Source organism: Cucurbita maxima, unplaced genomic scaffold, assembly GCF_002738345.1.
Source record: "Cucurbita maxima cultivar Rimu unplaced genomic scaffold, Cmax_1.0 Cma_Scf00047, whole genome shotgun sequence".
NCBI lineage: Eukaryota > Viridiplantae > Streptophyta > Magnoliopsida > Cucurbitales > Cucurbitaceae > Cucurbita > Cucurbita maxima.
Window position 1 is genome coordinate 582,912 of NW_019272063.1, and position 16,891 is coordinate 599,802.

The following is a 16,891-nucleotide window of genomic DNA, read 5'->3' on the forward strand; positions in this document are numbered from 1 at the left end:
TGGAGAGTAGACTGGAGGAGGTGGTGACTTGTAGTAGTATGGCGGGGGTGGAGAGTAGACGGGAGGAGGTGGTGACTTGTAGTAGTACGGCGGGGGTGGAGAGTAGACGGGAGGAGGTGGTGACTTGTAGTAGTATGGCGGGGGTGGAGAGTAGACGGGAGGAGGTGGTGACTTGTAGTAGTACGGTGGAGGGGGAGAGTAGACAGGAGGTGGTGGTGACTTGTAGTAGTACGGTGGGGGAGGAGAGTAGACTGGAGGAGGTGGAGACTTGTAGTAGTACGGTGGGGGAGGAGAGTAGACCGGAGGAGGTGGTGACTTGTAGTAGTACGGTGGGGGAGGAGAGTACACTGGAGGTGGTGGTGACTTGTAGTAGTACGGCGGAGGAGGAGAGTACACTGGAGGTGGTGGTGACTTGTAGTAGTACACTGGAGGAGGAGAGTACACTGGAGGAGGAGGCGATTTGTAATAGTACACCGGGGGAGGAGAGTAGACAGGAGGTGGTGGTGACTTGTAGACGTAGGGAGGTGGATAGTAAGGCTTAGGCTTTATGCACTCATGATAGGGCGTCTTTGGAGCATAAGCAAAAGGCTTGGCGTACAACACAACCTCGTATTTAGTCTTGGACTTAACCTTCAAATTGGCACCGACCTTGCCCCAGTGAAGGTTGGTCGGGATGTTGCACGGCGAGCCCTTCGGGGGTGCGTGGAGCTTAGCCTTGCAAGCCTTGCCTCCATATTTAGCATAGTCAAATCCCTTAACTTCAATGCTATATTTGCCATTGCTCTTAGTCTTTCCATAAGCTACTACCTCTTCCTTTCCTGCCTTGCAACTCACTTCCACAACAGCTCCTACAATAAATAAATAAATAAATAATTACAAAACGACATCGTTCTAGCAATATTTTACTCTACAAACTCCTACCACTATTTCCCTACTTTAATAAATAATGTTTATTAAATATTTATTATTTTGGGTATTGATGTGAAATAATTGAGGCAATGATAGCATCCATATGGATGGTGATACCCTTTTATTATCTCACGGTGGGAGGGCAAATTCGTAAATATGAATTTTAAAAAATTTTAAAATAAAAATTGCATTAATCAATTAAAGTATGTCTTTTTGTTTGTGGGGTTTGTAGAAAGATCTTCAATTTTTGACTTGGTTTTGAAGGTAACCAAATTTAGAAGCAAGCTATTCAAGAAATTGATATTAAAAATAAAAAATATAGAAATTAAAGATTGGTTTTAAAGAAAAAAAAAAAAAGGAATTTGAATTTGATGAAATTGATTAATGAAAATTAATTTGGAAATTACCTTTAAGGTGCTTCTTGTCGTGTGACTTTTCGGGGTAGGCCCAGTCATAGCATCGGATGCAATAGACTTTTCCGACCACCTTGAAAACTAAGTGGTGGTGTGGTGGGTAGTATGGTGGAGTATAGGGCTTTGGTGTTGGAGGGTAGTAAACTGGTGGTGGCGAGTATTTTGGTGGTGAGTAGTAGGGTGGAGTATAAGCCTTTGGTGGTGGCGAGTAATAAACGGGTGGTGGTGGCGAGTAGTAAACCGGTGGTGGTGAGTATTTTGGTGGGGAGTAGTAAGGTGGAGTATAAGCCTTTGGTGGTGGAGAGTAGTAAACCGGTGGTGGTGAATATTTTGGTGGAGAGTAGTAGGGTGGAGTGTACGACTTCGGTGGGGGAGAGTAGTAGACCGGTGGCGAGTATTTTGGTGGAGAGTAGTAGGGTGGAGTGTACGACTTCGGTGGGGGAGAGTAGTAGACCGGTGGCGAGTATTTTGGTGGAGAGTAGTAGGGTGGAGTGTACGACTTCGGTGGGGGAGAGTAGTAGACCGGTGGCGAGTATTTTGGTGGAGAGTAGTAGGGTGGAGTGTACGACTTCGGTGGGGGAGAGTAGTAGACCGGTGGCGAGTATTTTGGTGGAGAGTAGTAGGGTGGAGTGTACGACTTCGGTGGGGGAGAGTAGTAGACCGGTGGCGAGTATTTTGGTGGAGAGTAGTAGGGTGGAGTGTACGACTTCGGTGGGGGAGAGTAGTAGACCGGTGGCGAGTATTTTGGTGGAGAGTAGTAGGGTGGAGTGTACGACTTCGGTGGGGGAGAGTAGTAGACCGGTGGCGAGTATTTTGGTGGAGAGTAGTAGGGTGGAGTGTACGACTTCGGTGGGGGAGAGTAGTAGACCGGTGGCGAGTATTTTGGTGGAGAGTAGTAGGGTGGAGTGTACGACTTCGGTGGGGGAGAGTAGTAGACCGGTGGCGAGTATTTTGGTGGAGAGTAGTAGGGTGGAGTGTACGACTTCGGTGGGGGAGAGTAGTAGACCGGTGGCGAGTATTTTGGTGGAGAGTAGTAGGGTGGAGTGTACGACTTCGGTGGGGGAGANTAGTAGACCGGTGGCGAGTATTTTGGTGGAGAGTAGTAGGGTGGAGTGTATGACTTCGGTGGTGGAGAGTAGTAGACCGGTGGCGGCGAGTATTTTGGTGGTGAGTAGTAGGGTGGAGTGTACGCCTTGGGTGGTGGAGAGTAGTAAACTGGTGGCGGCGAGTATTTTGGTGGTGAGTAGTAGGGTGGAGTGTACGACTTCGGTGGGGGAGAGTAGTAGACCGGTGGCGAGTATTTTGGTGGAGAGTAGTAGGGTGGAGTGTATGACTTCGGTGGTGGAGAGTAGTAGACCGGTGGCGGCGAGTATTTTGGTGGTGAGTAGTAGGGTGGAGTGTACGCCTTGGGTGGTGGAGAGTAGTAAACTGGTGGCGGCGAGTATTTTGGTGGTGAGTAGTAGGGTGGAGTGTACGACTTTGGTGGAGGAGAATAGTAAACCGGTGGCGGTGTGTAGGGCTTGGGTGGAGAGTAGTACACTGGTGGTGGCGAGTAAGTTGGTGGTGGTGGAGATTTGTAGGAATAAACAGGTGGAGGTGAGTAAGTTGGTGGTGGTGGGGATTTGTAGTAATAGGGTGGAGGAGGAGAATACACCGGAGGTGGTGGAGACTTATAATAGTACGGTGGAGGGGGAGAATACACTGGAGGTGGTGGAGATTTGTAGTAGTATGGTGGAGGAGGAGACGGCGATGGTGGTGGTGGGGATTTGTAGTAATACGGTGGTGGAGGCGGTGGAGATTTACTCATAAACCGGAGGAGGAGAGTAGGTCGGTGGCGGCGGCGACTTATACTCGTAGGTCGGCGGTGGAGGAGAAGCATACACGTAGGCATCACCGGCAACCAATCCTACATTAGCAGAAAGAAGAAGTACGGCCAATGCCATAAGAAATTGAGGGCAAAGACGACCCCAAGAGGGGTCGCCACGGTGGATCTTCATGGGCGGGTGGAGAGAAAATTCACCTCTCTTTCTCAAGCCAATTTTCCCGGATTTTCTCAGATATTTTCTCGGGAAAGTGAAGAGGAGAGAGAAAGAGAGAAGGAGAGAGAAACCGTTTTGGTTTCGTTTAGTGATTGTGTTAGAATTGCATGAAAGTAAAGTATATTTATAATCACATAAAGGGCCCAATTCCAAGTAGTTTCTCTTTTGATTAATTCATCAGTTTCTCTTTAATTTTTATTTTTGCAAGCTGGCGTTCTTAATTTTATAATTTAAATCCATAACTAATTCCCTTTTTATTTACCTAATTTAACTTTAATTAAACATTTTAATTTCAATTATACGATCTTAATCCTTTCTTCCCTTATTGACTTGCTTAGTCGCCCACAAGATGAGCGGTGGGGATTTCACGGTGGGACAATACATGGCACAATTCAAACCATTGGATCAAATCTCTTTACATATATGTGTAGCAAATGCATTATTTTTTCAAAAAATAAATTATTCAATGGATTTTTTAAAAATAATTTAACAAAAAAAGGAATTTTTTTTGGAGTTTTGCTGGGTGGCATTATTTAGGCTGTTTATGCCTCCATTCCTTTGTGTCTGGATTTCTAAATTTTAAATTTTTTTAATAATATATATATATCTTAATTCTTTAAATAAAAATAATAATTTTCTATAATTTTTAAATATATATAAGGGCGACAAAAAATAATGAAGAATGACCGAACAACTCATGAAATAGGACTAAATTAAGATTCACGTTCAAATTTCATTAGCTTTCTCTCTTTTAACCCTAGGGATTAATATGACACTCATTCGGTGTGTATTGCCTCAATGTTGGCTTTGTAACTATCAACATGAAAACGTTGAGTTAAAGTATAGAGATAGCTGGATGATGAGACGTCGTCGGTGAAAAATGGAAACTAGGAATGGTAAAAGAGTGTAAAAATAGAGTGACGTTAAAGATGACAACTATTCTAAGCATGAAACCCTACGTTTCGATAATTTAAGCTGTGACTAACTTCTAGGTATTTAGATTTTTACGATATATTATAACGATAGAAAGACGAGAATGGCAACAAAAATGATAGATGTTTTGAACTCGATAATGGTTTTTTGGTAATTTTTAATTATTTTGTTTCATGATTTAGAATAATTTTCACTCCCACTCCCCCTTGTCTTAAATTTATAATTAAAAATTTTATAATTCAAATAATTTTATGGACCACATTTTTATAATTCAAATTATTACCCTTTTGAATTTTTACAAATTATGACTATTTATTTTTAAAAAATTATAAATATTAATAGTATGTTTTAATTAATTTAAATGGGATTATACATAGAAATAACATTTTTTACTAATATGAAAATAAAATTAAAAAAGAATATAATCCACAAATAATAGAGATAAATCAAATGACTTGCCAAATTGAAGCACATGGCTTGGTGGGGTTAACATTAAAAAAAGAAAAAGAAAATAATAATAATAATAATAGTAAATTCCATTTTTCCCCTTCTACCCCCACCACTAATCTTCTTTTACTTTTCTTATTTTCTTTATAAAAAAGAAAATAATAATAATTAAAAAAAAATATACTTATTTTAAAATTCCATCAAAATTACTAAAAAAAAGGGCAATAATGTAATTTCACTTTGGTTTATCAATTGTAAATTTGTGGCTGTCAAAGAGCGCCGGCTGGAGAAGGCGGCTTTCGTATGTGGTGGCTTGGGCTAGTTGGCTGTCTATGCCTAATTTAGATTAATTTAAATTTTAAAAACTTTAAAATTAAAAATTATCCCTACACATTTATTAATTTACATTTTTGTCTCTAATCATTTTCATTTATATTAAATTAAGACATTATACTATATTTTATATCGTTAAATATAAATTACTCGAGTTATGCTATCAACTTTATCACTACAATAATACAACGACATTATCTAAAAGTCGAGAACTAAAAATAGAATTATAATAAATAAAAAAATAAAAAGATAATTATGTATTGTAAAATTAAAAACAAGTTGGTCGTTTTTTATATGATCTTTGCCTTCACCTAACACACAACATTTATTGCTTCTTTTTCTTTTCTTTCTATTCTTTTGAAAAAAGAAATGATTATCCCTTTTTTGTTTAAGGGTTTGGTATGTCTTTTTTTTTTTTTTAAATTCAATTATAAAGTATCGAAAGTGATCGGGATTTTTAAGTATACATACCCACGACAAACATGTTATTCTTAGACCTAAGCTCGTGTTTGAAAATTGTTTCGGAAATACTTTTATCGTCCTTTTTATTTGTTTGTTTTTTCTTTTTAGAATATATATTACGTAACCATGCGTAAAAGATTTATATTACACGATGAAGTTATTATGAAGGGTAATTCCGTCTACCCAAATTTTCAAAAAAAAAAAAACAAGGGAACTTCTTAATTAGTTACCTCAGTTACTCGACCAAATGACAGAGTTGCATATGACAGCTCCGACATCACCTGAGACATAGCCATGTTACTTAGTCCTCACTTCTTAAGAGTAGAAACTATCCCCACAGACCAACACGAGTCCTTCCAATATGCGAGTTTCTATGATTGAGTCATCGAAAAGAAAGGTGCACCTTATTAGTATAGAGTAGTAATTTTCATTTTCTTTAAGTACTTTTTAGTCATTTTATCCTCAGTATCGCTCTCATTTAAATATAATCTCGGTTCGTAATCGAAAACTCAGATATAAGATAATTCAAACCTCAAAGTCGTAAAAAAAAAAAAAAAGTCAACTATCACTTTTGTCAACTATCGCTTTTGTTTTACTCGAGAGAGAAACAAAGAGGCTTGGTCTAACTTAATTAACGAATGATGTCGCCTCTCTTACAATTTGCACTAAATTAAAAAAAATTTAATCATCTTTAAGGGTTTTGTCGATGAGCGACGGTAAGATATTTGAAATTTATATGAGCCATTGGTGTGACCATTTCAATGACTCGTAATTTTTATGCTTCGTTCATTTTGTCAACGCATTTGAAGTATAATATAAGAGCAATTATACGAATATTTAAAATTTTACTTAGGTCAATTATTAAAATAATGTACAGTAAACTTAGATATAAAATCAGAAGATTTAAATTATTTCATGAACCGTCAATATAAAAATTTGTACGTTCACGAAATGTTCTTGTAGACATTTGGTAGAAGACGTGTTTATGTCGGTTTTTTTTTAATGAATTAATTTATTGAAAATGTTAATGAAAAAGACTAAAATTGTTGTTTAGGCTATAAACAAGACTAAATCAAAAGGTTTAAAAATTTTAAGCATGCAAGTAAATAATATTAATAAAAATCATTATTTTATTCCTAGTAAATTAAAGCTACTGTCTTTTTAAATATTAAAATTAGCTGTGGATATTGTTGAATGTTGAAGGGCCGAGACGACGTGACATTATAATCACGTACAAAAATGCTAGCCTTCGGCTCGGCAATATAAAGCTTCTCAACTGCTCTCGTTACTTTATGAGGCTCTATCGGAATAAGCAGGTAGAATAAACGAGTAAGAAATAAAATTTAAAATATCAAGAACGTACTTGTCTCTCATCTTGTATATTGTCATCACTACCGAAGAAAAAGTATAAACGGGGGAATATTAAAAATACTTTAGAATCTCGCTAATAAATTAGAAAAACGTGCATGTATGACATAACTCGTTAACTCGAGTAGGGTTTACATAACGTTTTTCATAAATATGTTAACTCGAGAGAGATAATTGTCATTGTCTACCAAAATGGATTGAGAAAATTAATTTGATCGAGAATTTGATGATTTGAACTCATTTTCTCAATTTAGAGGTCACGAACTCAAATCTTTATCCTAAGAAAAAAGAAAATGTTTGAACGTTAAAATACAATTAAAATGACAAAGTTCGAATAAATATTGTAATTTTTCTGTCAAAATAATTTTTTTGTGTCGGGATTGGGTTCGTAAAATATCTATTTATTTATTTTCAAACATTAAAATTTGTCGCTTAATTTCAATATATATTTTGAAAGTTTAGCTCGATTCAACTCAATCTAATTTTATGAAAATCTACGAACAGACTAACTTTATAAAGTTTTTCATTTTTCTGAACCGAACCCAATTCAAATAAGTTCATAATCCTTCCCAAACTCATTGCTAATAGATATTGTCCGTTTTGGCTCGTTATGAATCGCAGTCAGCCTCACAGTTACAAAATGCATATCTCACACCCAATTTAATTTTTTCGAGTCACTACAAATATTCTTCTCGTATAGTGCCCATATTTTTGTCGGTAGGACACGAATCCTCCCTTTCGTAGGACTCTCCTAAAGTAGAATAGTCCCAAAAATACAATTAAAAAAAAAAAACAACCTAATTGGAATCTTTTGCGTCATTTGCGACTCAACAACTCTTTTGAAAAGTAATAAAATTTTGTATAATGTGTTTAATTAGAACATAGGATAGAGATGGAAGGAAAAATCCTTAAATTAGTATTCATTTTGGTCCCATCATCAACACATTCTTCTACTTGCTTCTTATTCAAATCATCTTCATATGGAAACAACATATGATGTTCATCCATATTTTTAAATTATCTTCTTAAATTTTGTTTTAATTTATAATTTTAAAATATTTTATTTTAGTTTCTAAACCCGTCTTCATATCACTTCATTATCTTATCCATTCAGACTATCCAACCTAAATCATAAAAGTTGAACCGGGTTGAATTCATCTCAAATGGGCAGAGAAATCTGTGTTATAGATACCATGATTATATTTTATGTTATTGTCCTCGACCCTGTCCTGCCCTACCTCATTTTTATATAAAAATATCAAAACTCAGGTACAAATTTAATAATATATATTAAAGGTAAACGAAAGTTTTTAAAAATAAAAAATATCTATTAATTTTTTTAAATATTACAAAATGGGAAAAAATTCCCGGGAAAAATATGATAGTCACAAACTTCACAAAAATAAATAAAAAATTTCATCGGTTGAACATTAAAATAAGAAGCGGGGCCTATAAACATCTCTAATTCTAGCCGATAACTATTTAAACGGAAATTTGTCATCGTTAGATTTTGAATGAATATGAATAAATTGTGACATTCTTTGAGTAAATGAGAAGGAAAAACATTAATATGAGACTATATGAGCCTAACTCCACCTAATATCAAAACAATAAAATAATAAATAAGTCACATCAATAAATCATTAATAATTGAATCTTGACTTGAAATTATTAGTCTCACACTAATCGAGAAAATGGATGCTAAAGTTTTAATTAAGACGTTCTACACAGAATCTGAGAAGAAATGTTGCTCCATGCTCGAGTTAATACTCCAACACGATTAACTATAAAGTTTTTATGATGAGCTACTGAAAAAAAAACGTGTTTATTGATATAATTTTTTTAAAACATTTCAATAACGACGAAGCGGGCTATGTGACTTAATATGTGCATAAGAAGATCGTTGTGTCGCTACTGTTTATGAAGATCTAACGATCGTCGTACAAGGAACGTTCGAAGTTGTTGATGGTTGAGAGCTAATTAATTATGTTTTTTCATATAAAAGATGTATATCCACAAATCAAATCATATCATATAATTAGATAGAGAGATTCTTTCCCTTACACAAAACGACAGATTTTATATAATACATTAATATCATAATTATAAATAATATTTATACATAAATATATATTATTTAAATATATGGCGACAACATGTTGGGCTGCTAACTCTCACATAATATATGGGAACGACACTACATAACACCGTTTGTCTTTCAAACCTGTTTTTTTTTTTTAATTAATTTATTATTCAATTTAAGTGAATTATCTGTTTTAAAAATAAATATCGACATGTCGATCCAAGAGCCTCGCTTTTTATATTTTGCTATTTTATACGGGTGTTGTCCGGTCTAATTTTGTTGGTTTTTTTATAAAATAATAATTTGTTTATTCAATCCACAAATTTTTTTTATTAGAGGACTCTATGAGACGGCACTATTGACTACCGGTTAGTAGCAACGTTATTTGAGTATAAATCGGTTTTGGTTGCATACTGGCAATAACGCTATTTGAGTATGAGTGGATTCCAGTGTTTGAAAGGGATGATGTGTGAGGTCTCACATTAGCTAGAGAAGGAAATGAAGTATTACTTGTAAGGGTATAGAAACCTCTCCCTAACATACGTATTTTAAAACTGTGAGACTGACAGTGATATGTAACAGGTAAAAGTAGAAAATATCTACTAGTAGTGGACTTGGATTGTTACAATTGATTTAAGAGCTAGACACTGGGTGCTGTGTCAACGAGAACGTTGAGACCCAAGAGGATAAATTGTGAGATCCCACGAAGCGTATGTTATTTTTTATTTATTTTTTTTTTTTTTTGTGAATGGAATTATGCATGAATATGATATTTATGTTAGGTGAATTATTGTGGACAAAAAATAATTAAATACTTTAGTATGATAAAAAAATGTAATGATGTAATTGAGTTTTAAAAAATTTAAATACTATGCCACGTAATTAAACTTCAAATTGTTGGTGCATTTTGGCAGTAATAAATTTAATTTTTAAAAAACTAAAAATAAAAAAAATGTTTAAATAATTTTTTTTTCTGAGAAAAAGGAAAAAAGTAAAATGGAGAAAACGACAAATGAGGCGGCTATAGCAAAGGGTGTCCTCAATTATAGGAGACACGTGGAGTCATGGGTACATCAATCTCAACATCAATAGATATATGCATGCATACATACAATGTATTTAATATTTATATGATTATGATCATATAATAAAAAATAATTATCTCTATTTTGATAAGATATTGTGTTTAAAATATTATACCTTTAATAAAAGAGAAATAGATGAATAAATTGAGACGACATTTGAATGAAAATGATCCAAATGATAAGACGACTAAAAAATGTTTAAAGAAAATGAAATTTACTATCTATACTGATAGTTTAATCCTAGGAACTTCATAGTTAAATGTGTTTTGCTTGGAGATTTTTTTCTAAAATGCATGAGTGGGACAAAACACGTTGGATGAACTTGTGTTGGTCTATGAAAATAGTTTTCGTTCTTAAGAAGCGAGTATTAGGTAATGTAATCATGTGACAAGAGATGTAGGAGAATGTTGGGGTCATCAGGTGTCGAATCTTGGGTATGGGTCGTTTATGAATGGTATCACAGTGATACCTCCTCCAATAAGATGTGGTTCAAGGACGAACCAAGGCGAAAGTTGGTGAGCATGTGACATCCTAGTAAAGAAGGGGTACATGAATGAATTAAGATCACATTCGAATGAGAGCGATCCTGATAATAGAATGATGTCTTTTTTTTTTTATTCTCATTTCTCATCATTGATTCGAAAATCGTTTGGTTTATGGTAGATAAAGTAATTAGTAAGGTTCATGATCTAATCTTTAAGTTATAATGAAGATTTACACATTTCATGAGCATTGAAGACTAAAAAAAGGTGTAAAAAAGGCAACAAATTTCAATTAAATACATTATTAAAAGGTCTTAATTTTGGTTCCACCACTCTTAACTAACCTAAACCAAACTTAACCCACCTTAACATTTCTCCATTTGAGTGTTTGTGAAGTTAGCCACAAAGAATAAGAGAGTTACAACCACACACAATGACAAAAATGTTCTTTGGTTTACCAAACTAAACAATTATTAAAATAAGAAGAGAAAGAAGTTGGACATCGAAGTACTTATCAACGTGTGTGTATATATATATGTGTGTGTGGTGTTATTCATATTCATTTACCGATAAGCTCATCTTGTCAGCCAACGTGTACGGTGTTATAACCTTCATTACCCAGAAGATCAAAGGTTTAGATTTCTAGATCTACCTGTAATTGAGCTAAAACGACGCATCTTTTCTTAGTTTTGTTCTCATGCAGGTGCCATGCAAGGTTACGAAGTAAATAAGCGTCATGATCGGGAGTTTTGGCGTTCACGACGAGATTTTTTAAAAGGGTACAACTTCACTAAGATAGATGATGGTTTAAAGGGAAAGTTGAAGAGGTCGATGAAAGAGGTCAAGCGATCAGCTAGTGGAGTGGTCGGAGGAATTTGTGACGATATGACCAAAAGGAAGCTTGGAATTAGGGTTTATAGGCTCACAATTAGTTTGCCATCAAGGGTTATTGTGAGAATGAAATGTTTTATGCCATCGTATAGGGAGAGAGAGAGTCTCTAAATTCTATAAATATCTACATATTTTCATTTTAATTTTAATTTTTTATCTTGTTATTTGATGAACCATGAAAATATAAATATTTAATATCTCATTGGGTAACGCTTTGATTTCTTTAATTTTTTATAAATTATATAAAAAAAAAAGACACATAATAAATTTTATTTAGCTGATAAAAGGCAAAGGCACTCAATCCGTCAAACTTCTTACCTTATCCTCAAGACATCTTTCATGATCAAAAGAGAATTTAAAAAGATTTCGATAACAAGAAAATGTGTTTATATTATTCTATTAGTAATTGTAACACCAATAGAACAAATCTTGTTCAAGTAAGGTCGTAGCAAGAAAAGAAAAACGTCCATATACACAAAGCATCCTCAAGATTTTCTACCTATGCATTAAGATAACATTATATATTGTTCATATTCAGATCACCCAACAGGAAACTATGACACATGTTTATCATCATCAGCAAGTTACCTCCTACCTTTTCTTCAGAGGTAAAAGAAAACAATAAACTAAAATTCTAATGAACTGTAGAAGAAACCAATACAAAAACTTTTACAATCGTGTAAACTAGAAGCACAAAGAGCAGTTATTTGTTGATCTCCTCATAAGGTTTTGCTAACAGCTAAAGATGGCTAAGGACATGCTTCTAATAAAAATAAAAATAAAATACAGAAACATTGTACTTATATAAGCCAATTGACACTCACATTGCCAAGCCAAGTGAAGAGTGGGAACTGAGCCAAGGCAATAAAGAGCAAGAGATAGTGATGCCTGCTTGAATCATAGCTCCTCACTTCTGCAAATAGCACTCTCTTCATCGTTTTCACCAAGAATATTCCCATGCATAAGGCTGTCCATGGCATCAGAAAATAGTAAGAGTATTTCAACGATATTCTTCCTATGGCAGCTAGACACAATCCGGTAAATGCATATCCAGCATATGCAACGATATCGAGTAATGGTGCCTCCCCACATCCTAGTGATAAGAGTGTTACTTTAAGCAGCATGACTTGCATAAACCAACCGAGCAATCCTTTGATGAACAACCAACTCAAAGCTTCTGGAGTAAACCTGTAATGATTTTAGAAAAAGAAAAAATAATAATTGTTAATAATTCTCATTCTTGACTGTAGTTGAAACGAATACCAGAAGGATATCTGAGAAAGATAGAGCACAGCAAAAGTTGAAAGTGTAAAACAAAGTTGAATGGAAACCGCTAGTCTTTGAACTTTCAAAAGTTTCATTAATACCCTTGAACAAAGACATGTACGCCATCAGCAATATAATCAGCCACAAACAATATTGAATTCTTAAGTAGCAGCTGAGGTCACAGAGGAAACTCTAGGTGAAAGGAAGAACATGAGCGCCTATTAACTATTTGGCCTTCACATCTCAAAATCTAGACCATAGACTAAGCATAATTGCAACTTCAAAAGATACTGTCAAGATCCTTTAAAGCACCTTGGCAAAGAGCACCACTACGGCCCCAAAAAGGTGTTCGCTCATGCAGATCTCCACGGCAAAGAACTTAACATTCTTGGGCCTTTCTATTGGGCGTCAAAATTATAAATAAAATAACCTAAGATTTATATGTATTTTGTGTAAATGTGCTTTTGAGAGATTGGAACATGTAACAGTTCTTGTCATGCTATAGTTGAGAAGGAGTTTTTGGCTCCTTTGGTTTTATGTTTCTTTTTTGTTCAGTTGTAAATCGTTGTCATTTTCCACTCATCTTTTAAAATAAGAAAAAAAGGATTATAATGATGGTACACCCGAAGACGTATTTGCACTCACTTTCCTTGAAGACCAAGTGAGAAGCCTGCAAGAACAACATAAGTGCCGAAAGCCATGAACGGAATGTACAAGTCTGGTGCATTGATATCATAAATTGGTGGTTTATACGAAAGTCTTCCTCCAATTGGGTCAGTTATTCTTGTCCAGTGGCCCTAAAACAAAGCAATATGCCAAGGAGTAATGAGGAGAGAGTAAGGGCAACTAAAATCAACAAGAAATTATAAGATTAGTACATACCCTGTGTAGAAATGGAAATAGGACAACCTTCAATTTATTCCTCACATACTGGTCATTCACTTGGAAGTAGTATTGAGGATCAGAAAAGTACCTACTTATCTGTCCATCGCAAAAATAAAATTAAAAAATGAAAACCTAATTCAAAAAAGGCTAAAAAATGCCTTCTATCATCTGAGAACAGAAAAGTGAACTGAAAAATTTAGGCGCATGCTTGAGAATTTCAAAGTGCCCAATCAATAGAAGGTATTCATCTTTCTTGCCAGGTCTTAACATAGAATCAATTCCATCATCCTTGAATGAGATGAGGATAAAAAAAAATGTTTACGAATAAGTCTTCATATAATTTTGTGAAAAGTTTAGGTCGTAAAAGAACAGAAAAGGCACACCAACTATAGGCATGAAATTCAATTAGATCTAGAACCTCTTACCAACTTAAGAACTTTGAAATATTCTCATATCTTAAAAACAGAACTCCACGCACAAAAGGTTTTCTGCAATTATGCCTCAAGGTTCTTTTCATCTCCCCTTTTGAATCCATTACACAAGACAATAGCTCCATACCTTCTTCGACTGAATCTCCAAGTTCATTAGAATCTTTGAAAGCAGAGAAGGGAGCAGAGAATTGAAAGTAACTATAAACTGAAGGGGCGATGAAAAAATAGATGATGGGGCTTGGAATTCGGATCTAGGCAGCTTAAATAACAGCTCGGTTCAGTTTTTTCCGTGGTCACTCTCTCAAAGTAAAGGGTCCACAAAATTGCTTTACTTTGTTAGGGCATCACTCGTCCTCAAAATAACATGTCAGAGATCCTTATAAAAGCCAGGTAGTGGAACCCCACAGGCACATAATATACAACTTTAAGACTTGACTGGAAACATATGTATGTTGGAACTCTACTTCATAGAGCTTCAACCTAGATTAGATTCTTTCACAGAGATGCAATGAAAAACCTAAGTTAAATGCAATCTGGCCATAATTTAAAGAGCTGGGGAGCTTTAGGTTAAATGCAGTTGAAACAACTCTTTTGGGTTCATGGAGAGAAATGAAAGAGTGGATAGAAGCAATGATTACAAGAGGCAGTATAAATGGTTAAATTAAAATGTTCTGTATGTAGTTCACTATCTCCATGCTCTTGTAAATTAATATGAATTCGGTAGTTTTATAAAGTCTTACACGGTTGAGCAGACATAGGAGGCATTAATATTCCCCCAAGAAGATAAGAGGAAATATTGTTACAGTCCTAGCCATTAAACTTTATGTCCTTTCACTGACTAAAAAGAAAAAAAAGTGCTTCTTGTGTAAGAAAAATTGTAATGGGATTGTAAGAAACAACACTAACCACGCTCACCAAGTTGTGATTTTGCATTTTTATAGATATCTATATCTTTTTTTGAACTATAAATCTTGAATGGTGATAAATTTACAGATTAACTAGTACTCACATTGCTTTGAACGTACTCTGAGCTTGATCCAAATATTTTCTCTCCATATGCACCCAGCCCACCTCGGATTAGTCCGGATCCGGCACCATAAAATGCATTTCCAAATGGATTTGGCTGAGAGCTTGGTAGAGGTTTTGAAGCTGCAGACTGAGCTTCAACATTATTATACATTTCTGCATTTGGAAAAAAAAAAGGTCAACAGACAAAAGAAGCACTCCTCACGAGTATATGTATATTTCTTTTTCAACTTAAGAGTATAGTACTTGAATCATATAAGATGTTCTCTTTGAAGTTTGATTTTGGTTCTTTGTTATTATTGTATTAAAATGAGGGATGAAGCCGGCACTCAAACACACTTTCACCAACAGACCATATCAACAAATTAAAAACATTCTTAACTCAAAAAAAAGTAGGATATCAATCTGATTACAAAGTAAAGATTCGGGACCCAAACGTGGCCAGTTTAGAACAACAATCTGAAAAACGTGCAGTCACAACAAATGGTCAAAAATCTGAAACAAACACCATGGATTCAAAGTTGCAATTTATATACCTTTTACCTTGAAGCATATTGGTGTAGTTATTCAAAATTGCAAGTATTGTTACAGCTAAGCCTCAATTTGATCACTCATTGCCTCTCACGAAGTTAAAATTTGGTGTCTCAATGGGAATTTGCTTGGAATATTTACAGGTAACAAAACCTCCAAGGGAAATCTTTATTCAACTTTCTCAAATGCTAAAAAGTTCCCAAAAATCAATTGAAGCTCATCTTTATGATAAAAATAAATAAATAAATAAAAACTCCAACATTAACAATTTCCAAAACCGAATCAGATCCCAAAAAGCGCCACAACATTCAATTTGAACCCAAAAACTTCGAACTCACAAAGCAGAAATCGTTATGATCCTAAAATAATAAGAAGCTGTCACAACACTAGAATGAGATCTCAAGTTCGATAAGAATATAAACCAAAGGAAAAGAACTAGCTAATACCATAAGAAGCAAGTAAAAATTCACGCAATTCATGGAAATGAAACACACCATACGTTCCAAATTCCGAACAAATCAATCTAATGAAGCAAAGCAAGAAAAAAAACAAAAGGCGAACCTCTGAAAAAACACGACCGAACCGAAGATCAACAGGCTGAAAATGACGAAAAGAAGGTGCGAAACGGACTGGCGAAGGCTCTGCTGTGGCACGGTGGAAGGGGTCGAAAAGGTTCCGGTCAAGGCCTCCTCGCTTAGGGGAGAAGAAAGCGTGTTGTAGACTGAATCTGAACGTGAACTTGGGTCGGCTCTCGGCCAAGACTGTGACTTGGGCTCGGGCTCCATTTAGACAACCATTTGGTTACGGGCAATAACAAGAGTCCTGCCCTAAAATATCTTTCAATTTTATTAAATATAGATTAAACTAATAAAGGATGATTTTGCACGATAGAATAACATTACCCATATCAATGTCAATTATCGATATGGGCTCGGATTAACTTAGCTCGAGCCTCAATTAAAGAGAGGTTCTTCTTCAGAGGGCTCCATAGACCTCATGAGAGAATTGTTGAGAGAGAGTCTTATACGGCTAATTAAGGGGATAAGAATCATTTTTAGAAGTCCCGAGAGACATCTTTTCTTTGTTTGTTGAGTAATGATTCATACGTACGTTCCACCCGTTTTTGGCAACTTTTACTTTTAACATGATTCAGTGCTTACGTGCCCTTTACTCCCCGTCTTTCCAAAGAACAATTGTCCCTCCCCTCCCCTCCCCTCCCCGTCTTATTGAGGTTGCAGTCATTGAGTTAACCAAAGCTTCTTCCTCTAGTCCTGTTATGATCGTGCACTTGATGAAAGAGCATCGAT

The 16,891-nt window shown here is 35.3% G+C and overlaps 2 protein-coding genes and 1 long non-coding RNA gene across 3 annotated transcripts in view; 1 reads left to right on the top strand and 2 right to left on the bottom strand.

Moving 5' to 3' along the window:
• LOC111470756 (extensin-2-like) overlaps nt 1-3,454 on the bottom strand; it is a 4,398-nt gene extending 944 nt beyond the window's left edge. Inside the window, exons 1-3 of the mRNA XM_023116356.1 lie at nt 3,125-3,454; nt 1,317-3,093; nt 1-848 (exon numbers count right to left, since the gene is read on the bottom strand). The exon at nt 1-848 is cut by the window's left edge and continues 468 nt beyond it. Of these exons, the coding sequence (XP_022972124.1) occupies nt 1-848; nt 1,317-3,093; nt 3,125-3,319 (2,820 nt within the window). The 5' untranslated portion in view covers nt 3,320-3,454. The remainder of the gene's footprint in view (nt 849-1,316; nt 3,094-3,124) is intronic.
• Nucleotides 3,455-11,092: 7,638 nt separating this feature from the next.
• Nucleotides 11,093-11,606, top strand: LOC111470848. Its single transcript, XR_002715120.1, has 2 exons — nt 11,093-11,186; nt 11,258-11,606. It is a non-coding gene; the product is annotated as an uncharacterized LOC111470848 (long non-coding RNA).
• A 321-nt stretch (nt 11,607-11,927) lies between these two features.
• On the bottom strand, nt 11,928-16,374 carry LOC111470847 (protein YIF1B-like). The gene is made up of 5 exons (XM_023116495.1): nt 16,146-16,374; nt 15,037-15,209; nt 13,594-13,692; nt 13,357-13,508; nt 11,928-12,633 (listed from the first exon to the last, which is right to left on the bottom strand). Exons 2-5 carry the CDS (start codon nt 15,205-15,207, stop codon nt 12,246-12,248), a joined length of 810 nt encoding a protein of 269 aa, XP_022972263.1. The 5' UTR covers nt 15,208-15,209; nt 16,146-16,374; the 3' UTR covers nt 11,928-12,245.
• Nucleotides 16,375-16,891: the final 517 nt, after the last annotated feature.

What these genes read in the sequence shown, in the direction of transcription:
- LOC111470847 (XM_023116495.1), bottom strand. Translation starts at nt 15,207, where the DNA reads ATGTATAATAATGTTGAAGCTCAGTCTGCAGCTTCAAAACCTCTACCA. An exon ending in CAGAGTACGTTCAAAGCAAT is followed by an intron (nt 13,693 to 15,036) that starts GTGAGTACTAGT and finishes TGCGATGGACAG; the next exon opens with ATAAGTAGGTACTTTTCTGA. An exon ending in TCACTTGGTCTTCAAGGAAA is followed by an intron (nt 12,634 to 13,356) that starts GTGAGTGCAAAT and finishes AAATCATTACAG; the next exon opens with GTTTACTCCAGAAGCTTTGA.